This window comes from Pteropus vampyrus, unplaced genomic scaffold, assembly GCF_000151845.1.
Source record: "Pteropus vampyrus isolate Shadow unplaced genomic scaffold, Pvam_2.0 Scaffold22, whole genome shotgun sequence".
Lineage (NCBI taxonomy): Eukaryota > Metazoa > Chordata > Mammalia > Chiroptera > Pteropodidae > Pteropus > Pteropus vampyrus.
The window spans coordinates 14,121,343-14,141,656 of record NW_011888803.1 but is presented as its reverse complement, the minus strand read 5'-3'; the positions used below and the strand labels follow the sequence as shown (position 1 = coordinate 14,141,656).

At 33.7% G+C, this 20,314-nt stretch overlaps 1 protein-coding gene across 4 annotated transcripts in view; it reads right to left on the bottom strand.

Moving 5' to 3' along the window:
• The window catches only part of MTF2 (metal response element binding transcription factor 2), a 60,622-nt gene that overhangs the window by 20,141 nt on the left and 20,167 nt on the right, over window positions 1-20,314 (bottom strand). For 2 of the 4 annotated variants that reach the window (XM_011355659.2, XM_023528115.1), the window contains exons 2-6: window positions 5,402-5,600; window positions 5,203-5,284; window positions 1,717-1,812; window positions 1,385-1,485; window positions 853-1,001 (exon numbers count right to left, since the gene is read on the bottom strand). In XM_011355659.2, the coding sequence (XP_011353961.1) occupies window positions 853-1,001; window positions 1,385-1,485; window positions 1,717-1,812; window positions 5,203-5,284; window positions 5,402-5,600 (627 nt within the window). The remainder of the gene's footprint in view (window positions 1-852; window positions 1,002-1,384; window positions 1,486-1,716; window positions 1,813-5,202; window positions 5,285-5,401; window positions 5,601-20,314) is intronic. The other 2 variants (XM_011355660.2, XM_023528116.1) reach the window with 2 other exon arrangements.

Below are 20,314 nucleotides of genomic sequence, written 5' to 3'. Positions count from 1 at the left end.
CAAGGTAGAACAAATAATTAAAATTTCATTCATTTATGTTCATTTATTCGTGTTTTCATAGTTGAATACCTATATGTCCGAGCATTCTCCTAGATAAGTACCATCTTAAGAGAAACAGTCTCATAAAAAAGACAGACGTAAGAAACCAATAATTAAAATTTAAATAAATATAATTATTCACTAATATTTTTTTAAATGTAGTACAAATACATGATGCATAACTTGGCTTTTATCGGCTTATATTTAAAAAAAAAAAAAGCTATAAGTATTACTTGATCTCCTACAAATTCAAAATGATCCAAAAGAATATGATGGGATGCCAAAGAGAGGTGATACAATCACTCTTAGCAATACCAGAAGCATAGTGTCCAGAACTCTAATAGTTCTATTGTTGTCAGACTATTCCTGGAAACACTGCATTTTCTAATCATGACACTGTACTTCAAGATTAATTTTCAAAAATTGGTGAGCAAGAAATACAGAGCTTGGAAATCATGTCATAAAAAATGTTTGATGACAATGGAGATTTTAGACTGGAAAAGAGAACACTACTTGTATGTAAATCATGGGAATGGGAAATATGATTGCTGGACTGAAATATTTTAAGCGTTACCTCCTAAGAGAAATAAGATCTATTTGTTTAGTTCCAAAAAGTAGAACTAGGACCAGTGATCAGATGTTAAAGATAAATTTCTAAACGTTCTAAGTTAGAACTCTGATCCATTTATTTACCAAACATTTAATGATAAAGATAAATAAAACTACTGCCTCCAATTTCCTTTTCAATACAAAAACAGACAATACAAGAAAATAAAAATTACTTAAAGGGCATTAAATAACTATATTACTTACTCTCCAGGGCCTCCACAATAGCAGTAACATTGCTGGACATTGGTTTTATGACCCGCATCCCATTCAAGGTCTGCCACACTATAGGGTAATGTCTGCTTCATGACTTGCAATGCTTTGGCATTTGGTCCTTTCTTAAGCGCACCACCCCTCTATAAAAGAGGGAAAAAGTTTTTTAGAAGAGTGAAGGATAAATTTTTAAATACAATTCTATAACTTAAAAATGCTTCTGAAACTGAAGAAATTTCCATTCTAAAATTCTTACCATATCAGAAACTGTTTGAGTAATAATAACCTTTATTTTTGTTGTCTTTTCTTTCAAATTATTGCTCTAATTCCAAGACCACTATCAGAAAGTAAGTGCAAGAATAGCTGCAAGTCACTTATGCCTCATTAGTAAAACAATAAGCAGTACCTTCTTCTACCCAGCATTGATTGCTCATTTCATTCAAACTTTCAAACGTATACAGTCATTATGTTGATAGTGCCTTACAAATTCCATTTAGGGCTTCAGCCCAAAACACTTAAAAGATACCTTTGTTGTTGTTGCAAAAACACACTGTCGACAGAGCCATTTTTCATCTGAATCAATCACACTGGAATCAATATGAGGTGTGTGACACAACTGATGATATCCTTAATATCAAAAAAAGCATAAAGCAAATTCTATTTTATTAATAAATACCACAATTTCAAGAAGGCATTTTAATATTCTCTTTTCCTACATTAATATAATTACAACTAATGAATAAATAAATTGTAACAGCTTCGATTACCAATGTAAAGTATTTTTAATCATTAATCTTCAACAGGGCATTACGTATGTAACAAAACTTTCCCACAAAATTAAAAGAAATCAATGGTTACCTTGGCCGCACTTATCACATATAACCATTTCATTGGGAGCTTCTGAATACTCTTCTTGACATATTGTACAGACCATTTCCCCACTTCCAGTGGCTCCTGAAATATTTAAAATATACACTAAAAAGACAATCATAATAAAGAAGTACTGCATATCACAAAAGTACTATTTGACTCAGTGAGTAGCCCGTACTGGCGATGCTTTTTCACTAAATCATGATTTCTTTTCAAGGCAAAGTATAATATACAAAATGTTATTTCTCTGTTCCCTATCTGTATTCTTCCCACCTTTAACCTAAGATGTCTGTTTATAGTAATAATTTAACCTGCTTTTTGGAACAGGGAAAAATTTAAACTGCTTTCAATTTAAACAACAGGATCCCTTATCATTCACTTCTAATATTCTCCTGAAGGGTGAGGGGAGAGGATGTTTTGTGAACACTTAAACTACTCTCTGGAACACAGATCTACCCATGTACATGTGTTCACTCACTCTACACTGCCTAACATCATGAGACTAAAGAAAAAGGGCAAGAAAGATATATCATTGACCCCTTTCTCTCTGGACATGGAACATTTCTTTATATTTACTAATGTATGAAACAGGCTGAACACCAATGATTTAATCTCCAGCTTCTGAAATCTGGAAATATGGTGCCCAATAATGCACCCTAATAAAATCCCACTGTAACAAAAGCTCGGGGGCTCTACAATTATTAAATCATACCTTTTTATTTGAATAAGTAAATCGTTTTTTTTCCTTAAACATTTTTTACTAAAACATTTTTTATTCTAAAAACAAATTTATCCTACAAAATTTAGAATGTGATTTTATCACTCTAACACAATTATTTCTGATATTCTCAGAGATTTCAATATAAAATACTAATACACATGCTTTATTCATATAGCAACAATAAAAATTTATAATTTTGTGCTATGGGCCAAGCATTGTCAGGCTCTTGACATATATTCTTTTGTTTAATTCTATAACTTATTAGATCAGTATTCTATTTAAAAAGAAGAAATGAGGCTCAGAAAGATAAAGTAATTAACCCAAGGACTCTGTCAGAAAGTATCAAGGCTAGCATTCAAACCTAGATAAGCCAAAGTCTATATTCTCTCCACTGTGAGATCCTTCCTTTCATTATGTAGTATTACAATACTACGTAATACTTCTTCTATCAAAAGCATTTTCATACCTTAATTTTCAAAATGATAACTTTTAATAACAACATAATATTCTATCCAGTGAAAAGAACCAAATTTACTTTATTATGCCTCTGTTCTTAACATATAGGTTACCAAATTTTGTTTGTTCATTTCTTACATTTTCCCTTGTTTACTGATTTGGTCTCTTGTCCTCTCTAGCCTCCTCTTTTCCCAGGCTTTGTTTACGTCTTTGCACAGTTGACTGGACATGGCCTTCTAAGTTTATGGCTTTAGTCAGGAGGAGACCAACCAGATTGAACCTGGGACCTTTCAGTCCAAATCTGCAATTCCCTGGAAAAGGACCTATATATAGCCTTAGATTGGGGTAGGTGCCTGATTTGACACCCACTGCAACCATATGAACTGGTGTAGGGGAAGGCAGTTCCTCAGAAAAGCAGGTGCTGATTCAACAATGTGTTTACCTCAGAAAACAATCCTAAGGAATGCCTTTATTTGTGAAATCCAAATACATCAAGTTTACAAGCATTTTCTGTGTTTCTTAGTGGCCTTCTACAATTTCCCTTACTCTAAATCCAACTGACTATAAAGTCCTAGCCATTTCATCTTCAATATACCAAAGTTTTTGTTAAAGCTACAGTATGTATATTTCATCTAATTTTTTTACTTTTGAATTATTTCTTTTGTGTGAACTGCTAAAAGTGAGTTTGCTATGTAAAGAGTATGAAACATTTTTATGCATTTAATACAACTGTTAAAGTAATATCCAAAATAGGTGTTAAGGCTAAAAATCCTTTTAAAATCATGTCGTGGTTTTAATATGTTACCTCCTTGTTGTAATGCACATTTGACTACTAACATGACTATACATGACAAACTTTTCAAAGAAATCTTACTAGACGAGTGAAATTACCCAAATTTATTAAATTATTTTGAAGTATCTATTATTAGCAGGTTTCTTATAGGAAGAAAACTACAAAAGCTACTCTCCACACTGAAATGTCATAATGCAGTTTTCAGGTTCACTTGCTCATTCCATAGCAACTCCAAGTTACATGTGTGCTAACTTTCTGGGTGTTAACAAAGAGTTAAATGGCCAAGGAGCACTCCTTTGTAATTCTAAGGATAGTCAAAGCAGCCATTGAGGAAAGAACCACCACAGACCACTAACTGATATACTGGGTGAGGCATGTGTTGGACAGGACCCTCACTTTCACAACAACTTCTTAAACAGATGTATCACTGATTTTCTTCTTTTTTTCGTGTTTCAGACTAAAAAAGGGATAATTTTGTAAGCAGAATAAGATCTGTTCAACATCACTACTGTTGAAGATATCCTATCCTCTTCCTCTCCCTTTTCTCACTGACCTGTCAATTTCAGATTCAAAACATAATACAAACATGGCAGTAACCTATCATATAGTTGCACTTGGGATTGAAATACAAAACCCAATCACTAAATACTTTAGAAAAGTATCCACCCTTTAGGGAAAGAGAATTTACATATCCTTTCTACAAGAGGAAATATAAAACACAAGTCTTAGTGCAGGCTATTAACTCTGTAAAAGGAAAACCGAAAGAGGTGCTTTACTGTGCAAGCTAACAACTCATATTTTTAATGTTCATAATTTTTTATAAATAAAGCATTTTCAATGAAAGAGATACCTGGGGAAAAAACACCTTTATTTAGCAGATTCAAAGGTTTGTGAAAATGGAAAGCATTACAAGAAACATACCTATAACCAAACCATGGTATACCTCTACTAATTTTTACATGCACCCAATATATGCTCATTTTCCCATATAAACATAAAAAAAACATAATTAAATAGTAATTTCAAACCATTCTTTTTAATGAATAGTTCTAATACCCTAAGCTCATTTAATATGTCTTAATTCCTCAAAACATCTGACAAATAGTATGTTCTCAAAACCTATTAGCTATCTACATTACTTTGTACTAATATAAGCAAGTAACAGTTATGATGAAGCTCAAAGTGTTACTCATATTAGAGACTAAAATTTTTCTTCTAAGTTCTTAGAAGGGTCCCAACAATAGTTTATAGGCATGTATCAATAACACATCTGTCTTCTAGTCTACCTCTATACCCTAATAGAGTGAGTCTTGTTCTTCTATGGTCTTTAATATAGATTATAACTGCCTGAAAACTATGAAGAGAACATTAATTTTTTTTGTCTCCCCTCAAAAGTGATTGAGTTATCTTAATACACTGCCAAACAGACAACACTCAAAAATAACAAACTGAAAAAAATCAAATTTTAGTATAAGTCATGTTCAAGAGAAATAGTAGCACCTGCCTGTTTGAATGTCCTTCCAGAGAACCCAGGATTTAGAACTGTCTTCAAATATGATGAAGCAGCTCTGTTTCAATATGTTTATCTGAAATAGAAGAATATTTGTGATTTATTTTAAAATGAAAAACATGAAGCTAAATTTAAATTCAAGATTATTAAAAGTTTACTGCAAAAAAGCAAAAGATATACGCAGGTAACTTGCCTTTTTGATAGTTCCAAGATAAAACAAGCCATCTGACCATCTAGCTAGGACATCCTGACCTTCTTCAAATTTACATGCTGGCTTTTTGACTTTATGTCCATCCTGTAAAGACAGCTTGGTCAAGGATGTTGGGGTCTTTTGGTTTCGACGTAAAGGAGACCGCTTGTGGACCAGTGAATTACCTGCCCCTGTAGAGTCTCTGTTTAGGAAATAAAAGATAACCATATATAAAGTTAACTTACTTGGAGAGCCTATTTTATACCAATGATATGATTTGCATATTAATTAAAATTTTTGATTTATTAAAAAACTTAACTTGAGGGAAAATATAACAAGTACTTAAAATCACAAATACTCTCCAGAAACAAATAAGTTTAAAGCAAAATGATAGCAGTTCTCAATATTCGCTCAGTGCCTACCCTAGGTGAGGCCAAGATTCAGCAACCACTCCAAGATAATATATGAAGGGCAGCTATCATTAAAATGACAGCTCTAAGTTGAAGTAGGCAAGCCGCCATGGTCATGAGCAAAGGATGCCTTGAATCGCATAACTGGGTTTAGAAAAACTAAAAGAAGCTACATATCACAGTGTCATAAGCACTTGAAAGAGTACATAAATGATTATGCCACATGTAGCTAAAACACACTAATCAGTGATTTTGGGGTACCTGAGTATTTTCAACTCTTTGGGGATATAGTCATGATCTCTCTACATAGAATCACTCTTGAATTGATCCTTGTTTATTGATGGGAATGTTATCACAGTTTCTCATATATGCACACAGAGAATTTAAAATTAAAATTGAGAATCACCAATTTCATAAAATCATAATCAAATGAGAACAAATTTCAAAGATCATTTTACTTTTGTTAAAAAGACCCCAAAATTACATACTCTAATATTATAATTTATGTATCAGTCATTCCATAAACAGCATAGCATACCACCATCAACCTTCTTTAAGGTAACAGTATTCTTTTTGTTTCACATTCCCAATTTTTATAATATGTTTACTAACTAAACATATAATATGTAAAACTAGATAGACAATAATTCAAAAGTATCATAAAAGTTAAGTAAAAATAAGACAAGTGGGGAAGAAAAAAATGTTTCAATATCTAGGAATTGGGACTATCTAATTTCAATACCTAAGAAGACAAATTCTGGAAAATTCTATCATAAGGTACAACATGGATGAACCTTGAAGACATTATGCTAAGCAAAATAAACCAGACAAAAAGGACAAATATTGTACAATTCCGTTTATATGATGTAACTAAAGTAGTAAAATTCATAGAGACAGAGATGAATGACGGTTGCCAGGGACTGAAAAGAGTGAGGCATGAGGAGTTAGTGTTTAAAGGGTATAGTGTTTTAGTTTGAAAAATATGTCTTTTAAAGATATCTGGTACCTCCCTAAATTTGCTGGAAAACATTAATCTACACATCCAAAAAGCTTAACAAATTCCAAGTAGAATAAAGTCAAAGATATTTATACCCAGACACACCACAGTAAAAATGCTAAAAGACAAAGAGAAAATCTTGAAAGCAATGAGAAAATTATTCATCATGTACATGAAACCCTGTAACATTAATTTCTCATCAGAAACAATGAAGGCCAAAAGGCAGTGAGATGACATATTCAAAATGCTGAAAGAAAAAAATTGTCAACCAAGAATCCAAGAATCATATCCAGCGAAACTGTCTTTCAAAAATATACTCCAGATAAACAAAACTGAGAGAATTTGTTGCTAGCAGAGCATCTTACAAGAAATACAAGGAAGTTCTTATAAGGTTGAAAGCAAGTAAACCAAGGTGAAAATTTAAATACACACACACACACAAGAAAACAAAGTACACTGGTAAAAGTAGTTAATTATAAAATACAGTAAAAATGTGCATTTCCTTTAATGTAAGTATATAAAACAATACACATATAATGGTATCATTAGGCCTATAACATATAGAAATGTAATATATTTGACAATAGCAGCACAAAAGAGGTGATGGAAACAAAACTGAATAGAAATAACACCAGATGATAATTCCAACCCATGGGAACAAATGAAGAAAACTAAAATAATATTCTATTTTACTTAAGAAATAATAAAGTAATAATGAAGGTAAATAATAAAGTAAATATAAGTGAAGTATGTCACTTTAAGGAAGTATCTGCCATATACGCAAGTTAGCCACCGTTTCAAGTAAAAATAGTGTTCTATGAAAAAGCTGCCAGTTCAGCTGGCAACTCAAGCATTAGTATAAACATGTTATGTATACTTCTTATTCTTATTTCATTACACATATTTAATACCTAAACTCAAGGTTAAGATTTAGTGAAAATAATTTTTACTGTTTTGTCAAGAATGTTCTTAAGTAAAATAGAATTTTTTGTGTGTGCATGCATGTGGTATATGTAAGTATGTGTATTTACTGTGAGTGCTCAACAATGAAGAATACTAGGTACAATCTGATGCCACTCCCTAGTTTCACGCTAAGGCAAGAGCAGTCTGTACAAACATCATTTTTACATTATTGATAGAAATGCTAACAAAGTGGTAAAGGAGAGTAACATCTTAGTATTATCATGAAAACAGTTTTGACCTTGCAGATCCCCTGAAAGAATCTGAGAACCAAGGCTCTAAATAAAGGAATATATATTGCCATCTACTATTGCCAGAGTCAGCTGTGAGGAGAAGTCACTTTAGTAGTATGTTTAGAGGAGTTAAAAGGTTTAAAAGTCTGACAAAATGGATGCTAGAGATAAGTAAAAATTAAAGATGAGTCACTACGACGAATTTTATCAGCAGGAATGCTCAATGCCAGGCTGAGAATCTTCTTTTTCTAGACAATGAAACAATTTTATGCCTTCAAATCAAAGTATAAAAATGACTCTTAACAGCAAGCAACTTTCTAAAAAGCTATAATTCCAGTGGTCACGAGGGATTTTGCTTCCCTTAAGTTAAAGAAACTACCCAAAGCCTGAGCAACATAACTAATTACACGTGAGGAATGACCTCACTAGAATGCCAGGGTGACAACCAGGAGGACCTAGACTCTTCCAATTCTAGAGAGGAAGAATGTACAAAAATCAAAATTGCAAACGTGCCCAGATAGTTTCATATACTCTGCTATTGCTTCAATAAATTCACTCCCTTTTTCATGATGGCAAGGTCTGCCTCCATTTTACTCTCCACTGTATTACTCCTACTGCACAGCATGCCCTTAGATCATAAGATACTATTTTTTCACTTTTCCATCTCCTAGTTTTTCTGCCCTGCATATCCTAATATTTCTGGTGTAGTGTGTTTTAATGATAACTAATCCAATAATAGTTACCCTTGACTCCTTATGCCACCTCTCACTACCATCTCCTTATTTTGTCCCTCCATTCATAGCCAAATCTCTTGAGGGAAGTTACAGAATGCTTACTATATGTTCAACCCTACATAAGCATTAGCATTTTGCTTATTTATTCATTCACAAATCATTTTTGAGCCTCTTTTAAGAGCCATTTACTGTGGCAGGGGAACAAAGGTAATTTAATATCCGAAACAATGCTATGGAGACATTTTTACAGATGAAGATTTCACAGATCTCTTTTTACATAGAAAGATCTGTAACTGTAGAAACATAGTTTAATAATAACTTGACCAAGGTTATACAATTATAGACCAGAGCCAGCCCTTAGTAAATCTTTCTACTGGCATCTTTCCATTAGCATTCAACTATGCTTAATATCTTTCAAGAATTTGTAGAAAAAAGAGAAAACTAAAATTCCCTTGATTCCTTGTGTTCTTATTTATTTCCTCCCATTCACGAACTTCTGGGGCAAAGTTATACATACTGGAACTGTCTCCACTAGTCTTCCCTGTTCATTCTTGGGCCCACTGCAACACATAACACCATTTCCCAGCCAAACACTATAACATCAAAAACAGGGAATGTGTCTTACTCTTATTCACAGATGTACCCTCAATGCTTGGTGTAGAATTTATAAAGTTTATATGGAATTTATAAAGTTCAAGTTTAATTCAAGAAAAATTTAGAGTTAAACTTAGAGATTCAAGATGGCGTAGAAGGTAAAGGCTGTACATGCCTCCTCTAGCAACCACACCAAAATTGTAACAAACTACAAAGCAACCAGTAGGCAAAGTTACCGGAGGTCTGGCTGAACATAAGCCCTACAACTAGGTCACCTCAAATAACAGGTCACCTCAAAATGAAAGACGAGGCAGAGCTGTGAAACAGCCCAGTACCACAACAGCGAGTGGCTACTGATAATCAGGAGGGTTATCTTGTCTGCAAAGCCCCTTCACCCGTGAGGAGCAAAGAGTCCGGGCCACACACTGAGCTCCACAGGTCGGGGTTCCAGTGCCAGGAAAAGAGATCCCCACAACTTCTGGCTATGAAAACCATCAGAAGTTGAGGCTGAGTGAGATGGAGGGCAGCAAGAAGCAAAGACCGCCCTCTTAAAGGGCTCGTGCCAGGCCTTACTCACTGTCGGACTCACTTGCCCTGAGCTCCAGGCTGGGGCAGCTGCTCAAGGGTTGCGAGGGACATATGGGGAGGCAGTGAGCTGTTGGGCTTCAGGGCAAGGGCTGGAGGGGCAGTTTGTTCCCAGACAGAGGTGTATTAGTAGCCATTGTTCCTTTGTTGAGTCCTCCCCCATCCCAGCCTGCTGAGCAGCCCCAAGCCCTGCACTAGCAGCAGCCAGCCTCGGACTTGACCCCTCGAGGCACCTATAAAGCTCAGTGCAGGTAGGAGCCATATATGGACTGGTTGGTGACCCTTACAAGGTGGCCCCAGAGGTGCACAGGCTGAAGCTGAACTTGGCCTGCAGCTAGACCCTTCTCAGGTCTGTGCCAAGGGGTCCCAGAGCACACCTACTACATAAGGTCACTCTACTAAGACTGAGAGACTTAGGAGCCCTACCTAATACATAGAAACAGACACAAGGAAGCAGCCAAAATGGGAGACAAAGAAACATGTCCCACTTAAAAGAAAAAAACAAAGCCTCAGAAAAATAATTCACCAAAATGGAGACAAGCAATATACCAGATGTAGAGTTCAAAACACTGGTTATAAGGATGCTCAAGGAACTTATGGGAAGAGTACATGAAGTCAAATGAGAACTTTAACAAAGAGATAAAAAACATAACAATGGAAATGGAAATTATAAAAGGAAACCAGTAAGAAATGAAGAATATAATATCTGAGATGAAGAATATATTAAAGGAAATCAACAGAGTGGACGAAGCGGAGGATCGAATCACCAATATAGAGAATGGGGTAGCAGGGAACACCAATCAGAACGGCAAAAGAAAAATAATTCAAAATAATAAAGACAATATAAGGAGCCTATGGGATAACAACAAACATAAGAATATTCACATCATGGGGTATCAGGAGAAGAAGAGCAAGAAGCTGAAAACCTAGTTGAAGAAATAATGATGGAAAATTTCCCTAACCTGGTAAAGGAAATAGACATAGAATTCCAGTCCCCCAAAAAAATGAACCCAAAGAGGCCCACACCAAGACACATTATAATTAAAGTACCAAAGATTAAATATAAAGAGAGAGTCTTAAAAGCAGCAAGAGAAAAGCAGTTAGTTACCTACAAGGGAGCACCCATAAGACTGGCAGCTGATTTCTCAAAAGAAACTTTGTAGGACAGAAGGGCTTGGCACAAAATATTCAAAGTGATGAAAACCCAGGATCTACAACCAAGAATACTTTATCTAGCAAAGCTATCTAATTTAGAGTCGAAGGACAAATAAAGAGCTTCCCAGACAAGAAAAGCTAAAGGAGTTCATCATCACCAAGCCAGCATTACAGGAAATGTTGGAGGGACTTCTTTAAGAAGAAAAAATATGTAGCAAAAATACGAATAAAGAATGGTAATGACTATATATCTATTAACAAGCAGTAACAAGAATTAAGTGCTCCAATCAATAGAGAGGGTGGCTGAATGGATAAGAAAACAAGACCCTTACACATGCTGCCTACAAGAGACTCACTTCAGATTAAAAGATACTCACAGACTAAAAATAAGGGGATGGGAAAAGATATTGCATGACAGATCTACAAGGTAGTGCTGAGTGGAGTAAATCGGATAGAGGAAAACAAATGGCATATGATTGCATATATATGTGGAATCTAAAGAACAAAATAAACAGAAACAAACTCATAGACACTGAGAACATTTTGAGGGTTACCAGATGGAAAGTGGGAGGGTATTGAGGGAGGGGTGAAAAGTGGGAAGGGGATTAATAAGTCAAATTGGTAGTTACTAACAGTCATAGAAAAAGTATAGCATAAGAAATATAGCCAATAATATTGGAATAACTATGTACGGTGTCAGAGGGGTGCTAGATTTATTCGGGTGATCACTTTGTGAGTTATTTAGACGTCTAATTACTATGATGTACAAATGAAACTAATATAGTATTATATGCCAACTATAATTGAAAAGAAAAAATTTTTATTAAAAAAGTTACATTTCTTCTAAAAATAACTGCACAAAATAATCTCAGTTTTGCTCAGAGTGAACAAAAGATTCTAATTCATATTCTAAGGCAAATACACACCAATTCTTTATCCATATGAACATGAAGAACAAAATTCAAATATAAAACTGTATTAATAAACATATTTGTAAAAGTATTATCCTCTTGTAAAATTTCTCTGCCCAAAGAAATTTTACAGAAAACAAAGCAAGAAAGAAAAGGATAAATGACCTATAATACCCCAACTCAAAACATAACTAGAATAAATACTGTATATTTTCCCCCTTAAGGTTTTTTTTCTCTCATTAATGTCACTGTTAACATTCCTCCTCTCCAGAATGTGACCTTTATTAGAAGCCAAATTAATTTTTCTAATTTTAGAATTTATTATTTCCTTTCTGATTGCAAAAGTATATAGAAATAGTCAAACATGAAAATTCCCCATGCTATCCTCTCCCATAAAATAACTGTTAATCTCCTGATTTTTCTTCTGTAAATACTATATATACATATATAATTCATATATAAATGTTTTAACAAAAAGTAAATTATATACTGTTCTACAACTTTTCTCACACAATGTGTTGGACAATGTAATGTCCATCTGTATAAGTATAAAATAAAATTATATAAGATAATCTCATCAACTGCTAAGCTGCTTTCCAGCAATTACCCAACTAAAAAACATTAAAGATATTTCCAATGTTTTACTATTACAAGCAATAATATAAAGTTCATCCTTTTACATTTTATTTTTAAGTGTTACATCTACTATATAGGATAAATTCATAAAGAATAATTACTATACCAAAGAATATATACATTTTTTTCCTTTTATTGTAAAAAGTATAAACATATAAAGGTAGACAAAACAAATATAACAGACCATCAGGTATTCTCCATCCAGTTTCAGTTATCATGTCATGGCCAATATTGCTTCACTTAAACACCTCCATACTCCCCCAACCCATATTATGTATATATTTTAATGTGATATATCATCAAATGTATTTTTAAAAAACCAATTAACACTCTCACTGACTATCAGAGTAGACTTGATGGCCCACACCTTTACCAAGAGGGAGTATTACCTTTTTGCTACTTGACAACACAACAACACACATATGCACGATTTCTATCTATATTTCTATTATTAGAGAAGCATTTTTTTCATAATTTGTCAACGATTTGTACGTCTTCTAAAAACTGCAGCTGATGTTGTTTTTAAACTGAAATATTAATCTTTTTCATAATGATTTTCAAGAGCATCTTATATATTATAAATAATATTTTATTATACATGTTAGAAAGATTTCCCCAGTTTATACACTGTAAAAGTGCCATAACAAACAGACTTTTTGATTGAGGGAATCAGTATCTGTGTACTCAGTTGACTCTAATCAGTAGCTACAAAGCTGTATCTCTCCTCTTGGATCCAGGTTAGGCTGCCTCTCCTGTTTAATAAGTCAGACCAGGGAAAATTTTAAAAGGAAACCAAAACAAACAAAAAGGTTGGCTCGCATGACCTTTTCTTAAGCTCTGCACTCTCTACCTCTGTTGGGTTATGTAAGATGTTCCCTGCTCTTTTCAACACCCACTAAACCTCTAGTCCATACCTTTTCATTTTATAGGATATTATGAACATCTAGAATACTCTTGCTTCTCCCAAAGGGGTTGATGCAAGTTAAATTTCAATGTTTTTCGTAGATAATGTTTAGCATATAAGTTCAATGAAATTCCAATTAATTCCAGCAGGATTTTCTGAGGTCAAACATTTTATAAAATTAATAAGAAAATCTAAAGTCCATCGAACATCTAGTCAACTTTTAAAAGGAAGAACAAAGAGAAAACTTACCCCCTACCAGATACTGTGACATATTCCAGAGAAAAACTGTTGCAGGAAAAAAGGAACAGACAATAAAAGCAATGCAACAGAATAGGTATCGCCAAAACAGATTCATTTATAGGAAGTTGTTAAATGATGAAAGTGATACCATAAATCAATACAGAAAAAAATGTATTATTTAGTAAACAGTATTTGGGAAACTGGCTCACTTAAATGGAGAAAAAACTGTATCCCTAATTCACAATATACGGGGGAAAAAAAAAATGAACTCCAGATGGATTAAAGACATAAAAGCAAAATGTAAAGCCTGACATCTAATTAGAAAATGTAGACTTACTATTTTGACCTTGAAAGTGGAGCATACATTCAACATGGAAAAATCTTGTAAATGTGTTGATAAAAAAAGAACAAAATTTACAGCACATTATTTATGCAAACTGAAAACATGCACATATAACACTATATATTTTATAAGAATACATATATGCAGGGCATATATTAAATGTATTAAAGTAGGTATGTTAAGATGATGGGTAAATTACTCTTATTTGGTAAATTAAAGTTGGGAATCTGAGGACTAGGGAAACCGGACATATCCAGATCACAGACTTGGGATGATATACACTTTTTCCAATGTTAATAAGATTTGACTCAATACATCCATTCCTCACAGTACACAATACAGGTGATAAGAGTAGTAAGAATAGCAGAGTAGCAAATCTTATTTCAATAGTCACTACTACTATCACTACTTGCTACCTGCTTTTACTATTTGACAACTCACTTATACAGATTTCTTCTACCTATAATACAGTTATTATTAGAGAAGTATCTTCTCATCACTGCTACTGATATCCGTCTTGAAAGAGACTGTCTGGACAAGGAGGTTTACTCCCTTGAAAGTAAGTGGGGACCAAAGGTTCGAGCCACTTCTTCCTTCTTGGTCCACTATTTTCACAATAAATAGGACCCTGACTTAAGAACTTGGGAATTGGATGCGTAATTCAAATACTGTGGCTTTTTTCCTTCCCCACCCATTCCTCCAATTTTATCCCCCAGCTGACAAGGAAATTATCTGAATACTACTTGTGAGACCATGAGAGTTTATTTCATCCGTCTGAGATAATCTCTGAGGATTACTACCAGCCTAATATTAAAAAACATGGGTTAAGGATTTAATATAGTATAATTTCTCAATAAGTGGTGGATGAAATATCAAGAAATTCAATTCACTTTCAGGTTAATTATTTTTCCTTCTCGACAGTCAAGGTCCCTATCTTCAGGGCCCAAGATCTTGGTAAAGAATACAGCTAGACCCTCCTTCTTAAGGCTCCTTTCCTGATTCAGGTCCACCCACCAAGTTCAGATTTGATGCTCTCTTGGTTTTATTTATTAAATCAAGTAGTACAGAAAGGATTAAAATGAATTGCAAGAGTTCCCCATCCATGCTTTCCCACATCCAGGTCCTGCTCAGCAGAGGCTGGTACTTTTTTAACTCTCAGCTATTTCTTCTGGGAAGTACTGCCATATTTCTAAATAATGTGCTTACATCTCTCTTCTCTGATCAATTTCAGATCTGACTTATCATAAAAAAATGTTAATCACCAACTCCCATCCTGTACAAATCTTATTTTCATTAAATCAATAAAGTGTTTTACTTACTTAAAATTGTAAATATTAATCACTGCAAAACTAAATACATAATCGTATGAAAACATCTTTTCTCATTCACTTTTTAATTTTCCCAAAATTGTTTAATGCATCCCTTTATTGCCTCCTTGTTTCTAATTGTCAAGGATAACTTCAAACGTTTCTTTTTTCCACAGGTAACCCTTGCTTCTAGAACTTTCCATGTTCCTGTACCAATATGGATTGATTACTCTCTAGGCCTTCTCATCTTAAAAGTTTCCTTACACTGCGTACTCTGGATCACATATTCTTTTGCTGGAGCAGGGGTTTACAACAAAAGGAAGTGTGCATGTAAATATTCTGAGCCTCTATGTATCTAAAACTTTTCTCAATCCTACCTTCATAATTGACTGATAGTTTCCTAGATACAGAATTTTATGTTGAAAATAATTGCCCTCAGAAGTCTGATGATATTCCTATATTAAATTCAATAATTAGCACTGATGCTGAAAAAGCTGATGCCACTCTGATTTTTACTCCTTGGTAGTTTACTGAATTTTTCCATCAGGAAGTTTTTAGGATCTCCCTTTATCTTTGATGTCTTCAAATTTCATAATTATGAGTCCAGACACAAAGTCTTCTTCTAGTCATACTTGTTCAGCTCTCAAGTAAACCCTTTCTATTATCTGTTTAGGAATAATTTCTCCTGTTTACCTTGGGCTCTCCTGTCATGTACCAGGCTTTCCTCAACTATTCAGTGGTCCTCAGTTGTCCACAGATATTTAAAATTAAAGTTATAAGAATTTGCATGGGAACTCCTTGTATGTGATGCAGGACTTACATAGTGGTGAACTCTGCCTTAAGGCATTGAGGTGGAAAGGCAACACTTAGGCTATTAATGAAGGAGTTATCCTCTCACCCTCACCTTGCTGGGACCCCTGGTAAGGGTTGCTACTAGTGGCTCAGAATTAGCTGATATCTTAATTTCAAGGCTGGGCAATACTGAGAAGAAATGCATTCATTAGAGCACAAGGTTAAATTCTGAAACCATTATAGTGAGAGATAAGTATTAGGAACACTGCAAGTAAGTTACATTACAAATGATAAACTGGCTAACTTGGAATCTTAATTTCCATTTATAATGGTTTACATGCAAAACTGCAGCCTTATATTATAAGGTTTATTACACACTTTTGTCTCCCAAGCTACTAACTGCTTATAGTCAAAAACAGGTATCTCGTGCTCACTTTGGCAGCACATATACAAAAACTGGTATCTCAAAATATACTTTTTAATTAACCTCAACACTTTAACCAACCAGAACAGTCTACTACCCAAACCATTTTGAATAAGAGTCCAATAAAAGTTAAGAAACACATGATGATTTTTAAACTCTATAGCTATCATCATTCAACAAGAACTTATTCAATGCTTGCTATGTGCCAGATACTATGATGGGTGTTAAGAGAAACAAATATGGAATGATATAGTACGTAACACCAAAGAACTATAGCCGAACTTGGGAAATAAACACCCATACTGCTGGCACAGAAAAAATTTGTGTAACACAATTCCTATAATGAATAGACAGAAAAAGAAAATACCTTCTAATCTATCCAGAAGCAAGAGGCAGGGTCAGTCAATAGTCATGAGTGCTCGGCTTTTAACCTGAAGGACAAGTACTAGTTTCTCAGATGAACTTGAGAGTTTCATAAGCATCGAGGACACAAGCAAAGGCACAAAGTCCCAGGACAACATACACTTTTCTAAGAACAAAACTTCAAGTAAGTCATAGCTCAAATTATGAGAGAGAGAAAATGACAAAGACAACACTGGACAAACGAAAAAGGCCTAAGCTGTAAAAGCTCTATTAAAGTAGAGACCTCGTCTGTCTGTCTGCCTAGTTCACTGCTATATATTCCCATTACCTAGCACATAATAGGTTCTCAATACTGGCTGAATGAATAAACAAACAAGCAAAGGAAAGAAAAAACAGACTCCAATAAGTCTGTGATAATCTATGAACTACAATGACAACAAAAACCTAAATTAAGGCCATGAAGAAGTTTTAATGGATAAAAAGCCCTGGGCAGTAGGGCTCTGTGCAACCTAGTTTATATACATTTATCTTTTTTTTTTTTTTTTAATAATCATGGCGTTATATGAAGAAATAATTTTTTAAATGAAATGGACATTAAGGATTAACTTATTGTATATCTAACACTAATACATTATATGCCAATAATACCTCAATTTAAAAAAGTACAGTAATGGATGCAAAGCCACAAAGGAACTAAAATGAAGAAAGTCTTAGTTGTCATTTTTATTTCATCAGTTGGAGTAAGCTTTCAACTAATAAAAAATGGAATACAGACCCTGGTGGGCAGGGAAACTGAAAGTTAATAAATTTAAGTACCTATCTCATGTTGAAGAGGGGAAAAAAGGGAAATAAACTCAAGGAAAGCAAAATTTTAAAAAAAGAAATCAATGAAAGAAAAAATATATACAATAAAGACCACTAAAAACTGGTCCTTTGAAAACAATGATTAAACTGACAAACATCTCAGGAAGATTAATCAAGAAATCTGGAAAGCAGCTGAAAATATGCACAGCTCAGAAAATCAGAAAGAAAAGATCTGGGAAGCCATGAAGGTGTTGATTGTATTTTGAGCCTAGACAGAAATGAGAAGAGAAATGGGATGAAAAGGATTTACTGTTTTAGACAGCAAAGATTTCTGTGCTCCCGAAAACAAGAAAAAAAATTTAAACACACACTATCTTCAAACATTCTACAGTACAAGTAAAAGTCCAAACAATATGAAAATAGAAAGCAACTGAAAAAATAATAAACAAAGGTAAAATGAGGAAGACAATTAAACTTAAGTGCTCAGCAGAAAAAAACAATTAGAAACAAATCTATCTGTCCAACAGGACCTCAAAAGACCAAAGCACTGGAGGCACCAGAATCAAAAGGCAAAGGTTAGGTGTAGCACAAAGAATGGAGTAATATGTAAAAATCTGAATAAAGGACAGTTGGACTGCCAAGTCACATTTCCATAAGATGGAAAGTTTATTATTTTAAGGACTGAATCAGGGAAACACAAAGCACAGAGAGGGGAAAAGATGAACAATCTACTGAAAATAGGGGTTAAATTTTCTTTATAAATATATTCAAGACAATAAATGAAAAATAAACTAATGAATTTTTAAATTGCCATTTTCCAACACCTATTGAATAAATGTATCTATGAATTGAGCATCAGTACAAGAGAAACAATCAAATATTATATATGCTTCTTGATGGGAAAACACACATCTATGAAGTGGTCTTGCCAAAAGAAAAAAGAAAAAGAAAAAAAAAAAAAAGGCAAACCTAAATCTAATAAGCCTGTAGATCTAGCCACCAATTTATAGAAAATGCAGAGAAATAATGTCTAACTGCACAGTGAGGATGTAATCAGCAAATTCAGGCCAGGAAATCTACAGGTCAAACCAGTTGGTTGCTTGGCCAAAAGTTTATTTAGCACAGATAGAAAATACGCAAGATGCAAGTTGGAACCCATTAGTGGAAAAAATTTAAAACATGCGTTTTAAAATCAACAAAATTAAACTATAATCTTTAAGATATACAGTTGTATAATTCAATTATAAAGAAAAAAACTGACTACCATAAAAGTCAGGATAGCAATTATCTTTGTGAGAACAGAAAGATTGAAACTTGGGCTTCTGGGTTGGCTAGCAATGTTCTATTTCTTGACCTGAGTTAGAACGGCTTCAACCTTACGAAAATTTATTAACCCAATGATATATGTTATGTTATCTATATCTGTGCTTCATCTTCTTACCTTTAAAAAGTTTTTCTTAAAAAACTATATCCTCAGAAATCTGAGAAAAAGTGCATCCATTCAGATACTATACAAAATAACAAATACTACAAAATAAAATTATAGCCAGAATAAAAAAATTCAATAGAATATAAATCAAAAATAAATAATAAAATCAGAAGATCAATCTTCCAATATATGACCAGTGCAAGTACATACAATAGAGAGTAAATAGGAAAAAAGTAGGAAGAAAATTTTTTAAAAAATAGAAGAAAACATCTCAGAACTGAAGAACAGGAGTTGGCAGACTGAAAAGGCCAAGCGAGCATCTAGCAAACTGAATGAAAAAGATCCGTGCCAAGAAAATCTAGCATAAAGAGATTATAATTAGGAAAAAAAAAAAGTAACTTACAAAGGACCTAGGATAGTAATGACATTGTCAGATTAATATCAGAAGTTAGAAGATAGGAACTATTCATTTAAAAGTCTTGAGTGAAAAATTAAAACCAGCCAAATTATCAATCAAGACTGAGGGTAAATTAAGTACACTTCATGCAATTAAAGTCTATAAAGATTTATCACCAAGCACACTTTCTTTGGTAGAGGATAACAAAAAGAAGGAGCTAACAAAATAAAAGGCAAACATGGGTGCAAGGGAGTCAACACAACACATGGGCAAAAGGAACTGTGAAAGCAGCCCCCAATACAACACCTGTGCTATAAGTCTAGAGAGCAACAAGTCCAGATTAGAGAAGAGCAGAGAGCTCCAGAACAGTACCTCTTAAAAAAAAGTAACTGATAATCACATGACAGATTTGACAGTGTAGAAAACTACACTGCAAGATAATTTATAGAACAGGGAAAAGATGTGTGAAGATTTCAATGTTCAAAGAAAACTAAGTAAATTTTCTTTTTTCATTAGTCAACTTTTAAACCTAATTGTATAAAAGTAACACTAGAAATAGCAGCTAACAAATATTTCACACTGTTCAAAGTACTTTCCATGAATTAACTCATTTAAAAGTCACCCTTATTCTGCCATATCGTATGTAGCTCATATGTAAATTTTTATATAATCATACAAAGGAAAACAGGGTTTGAACT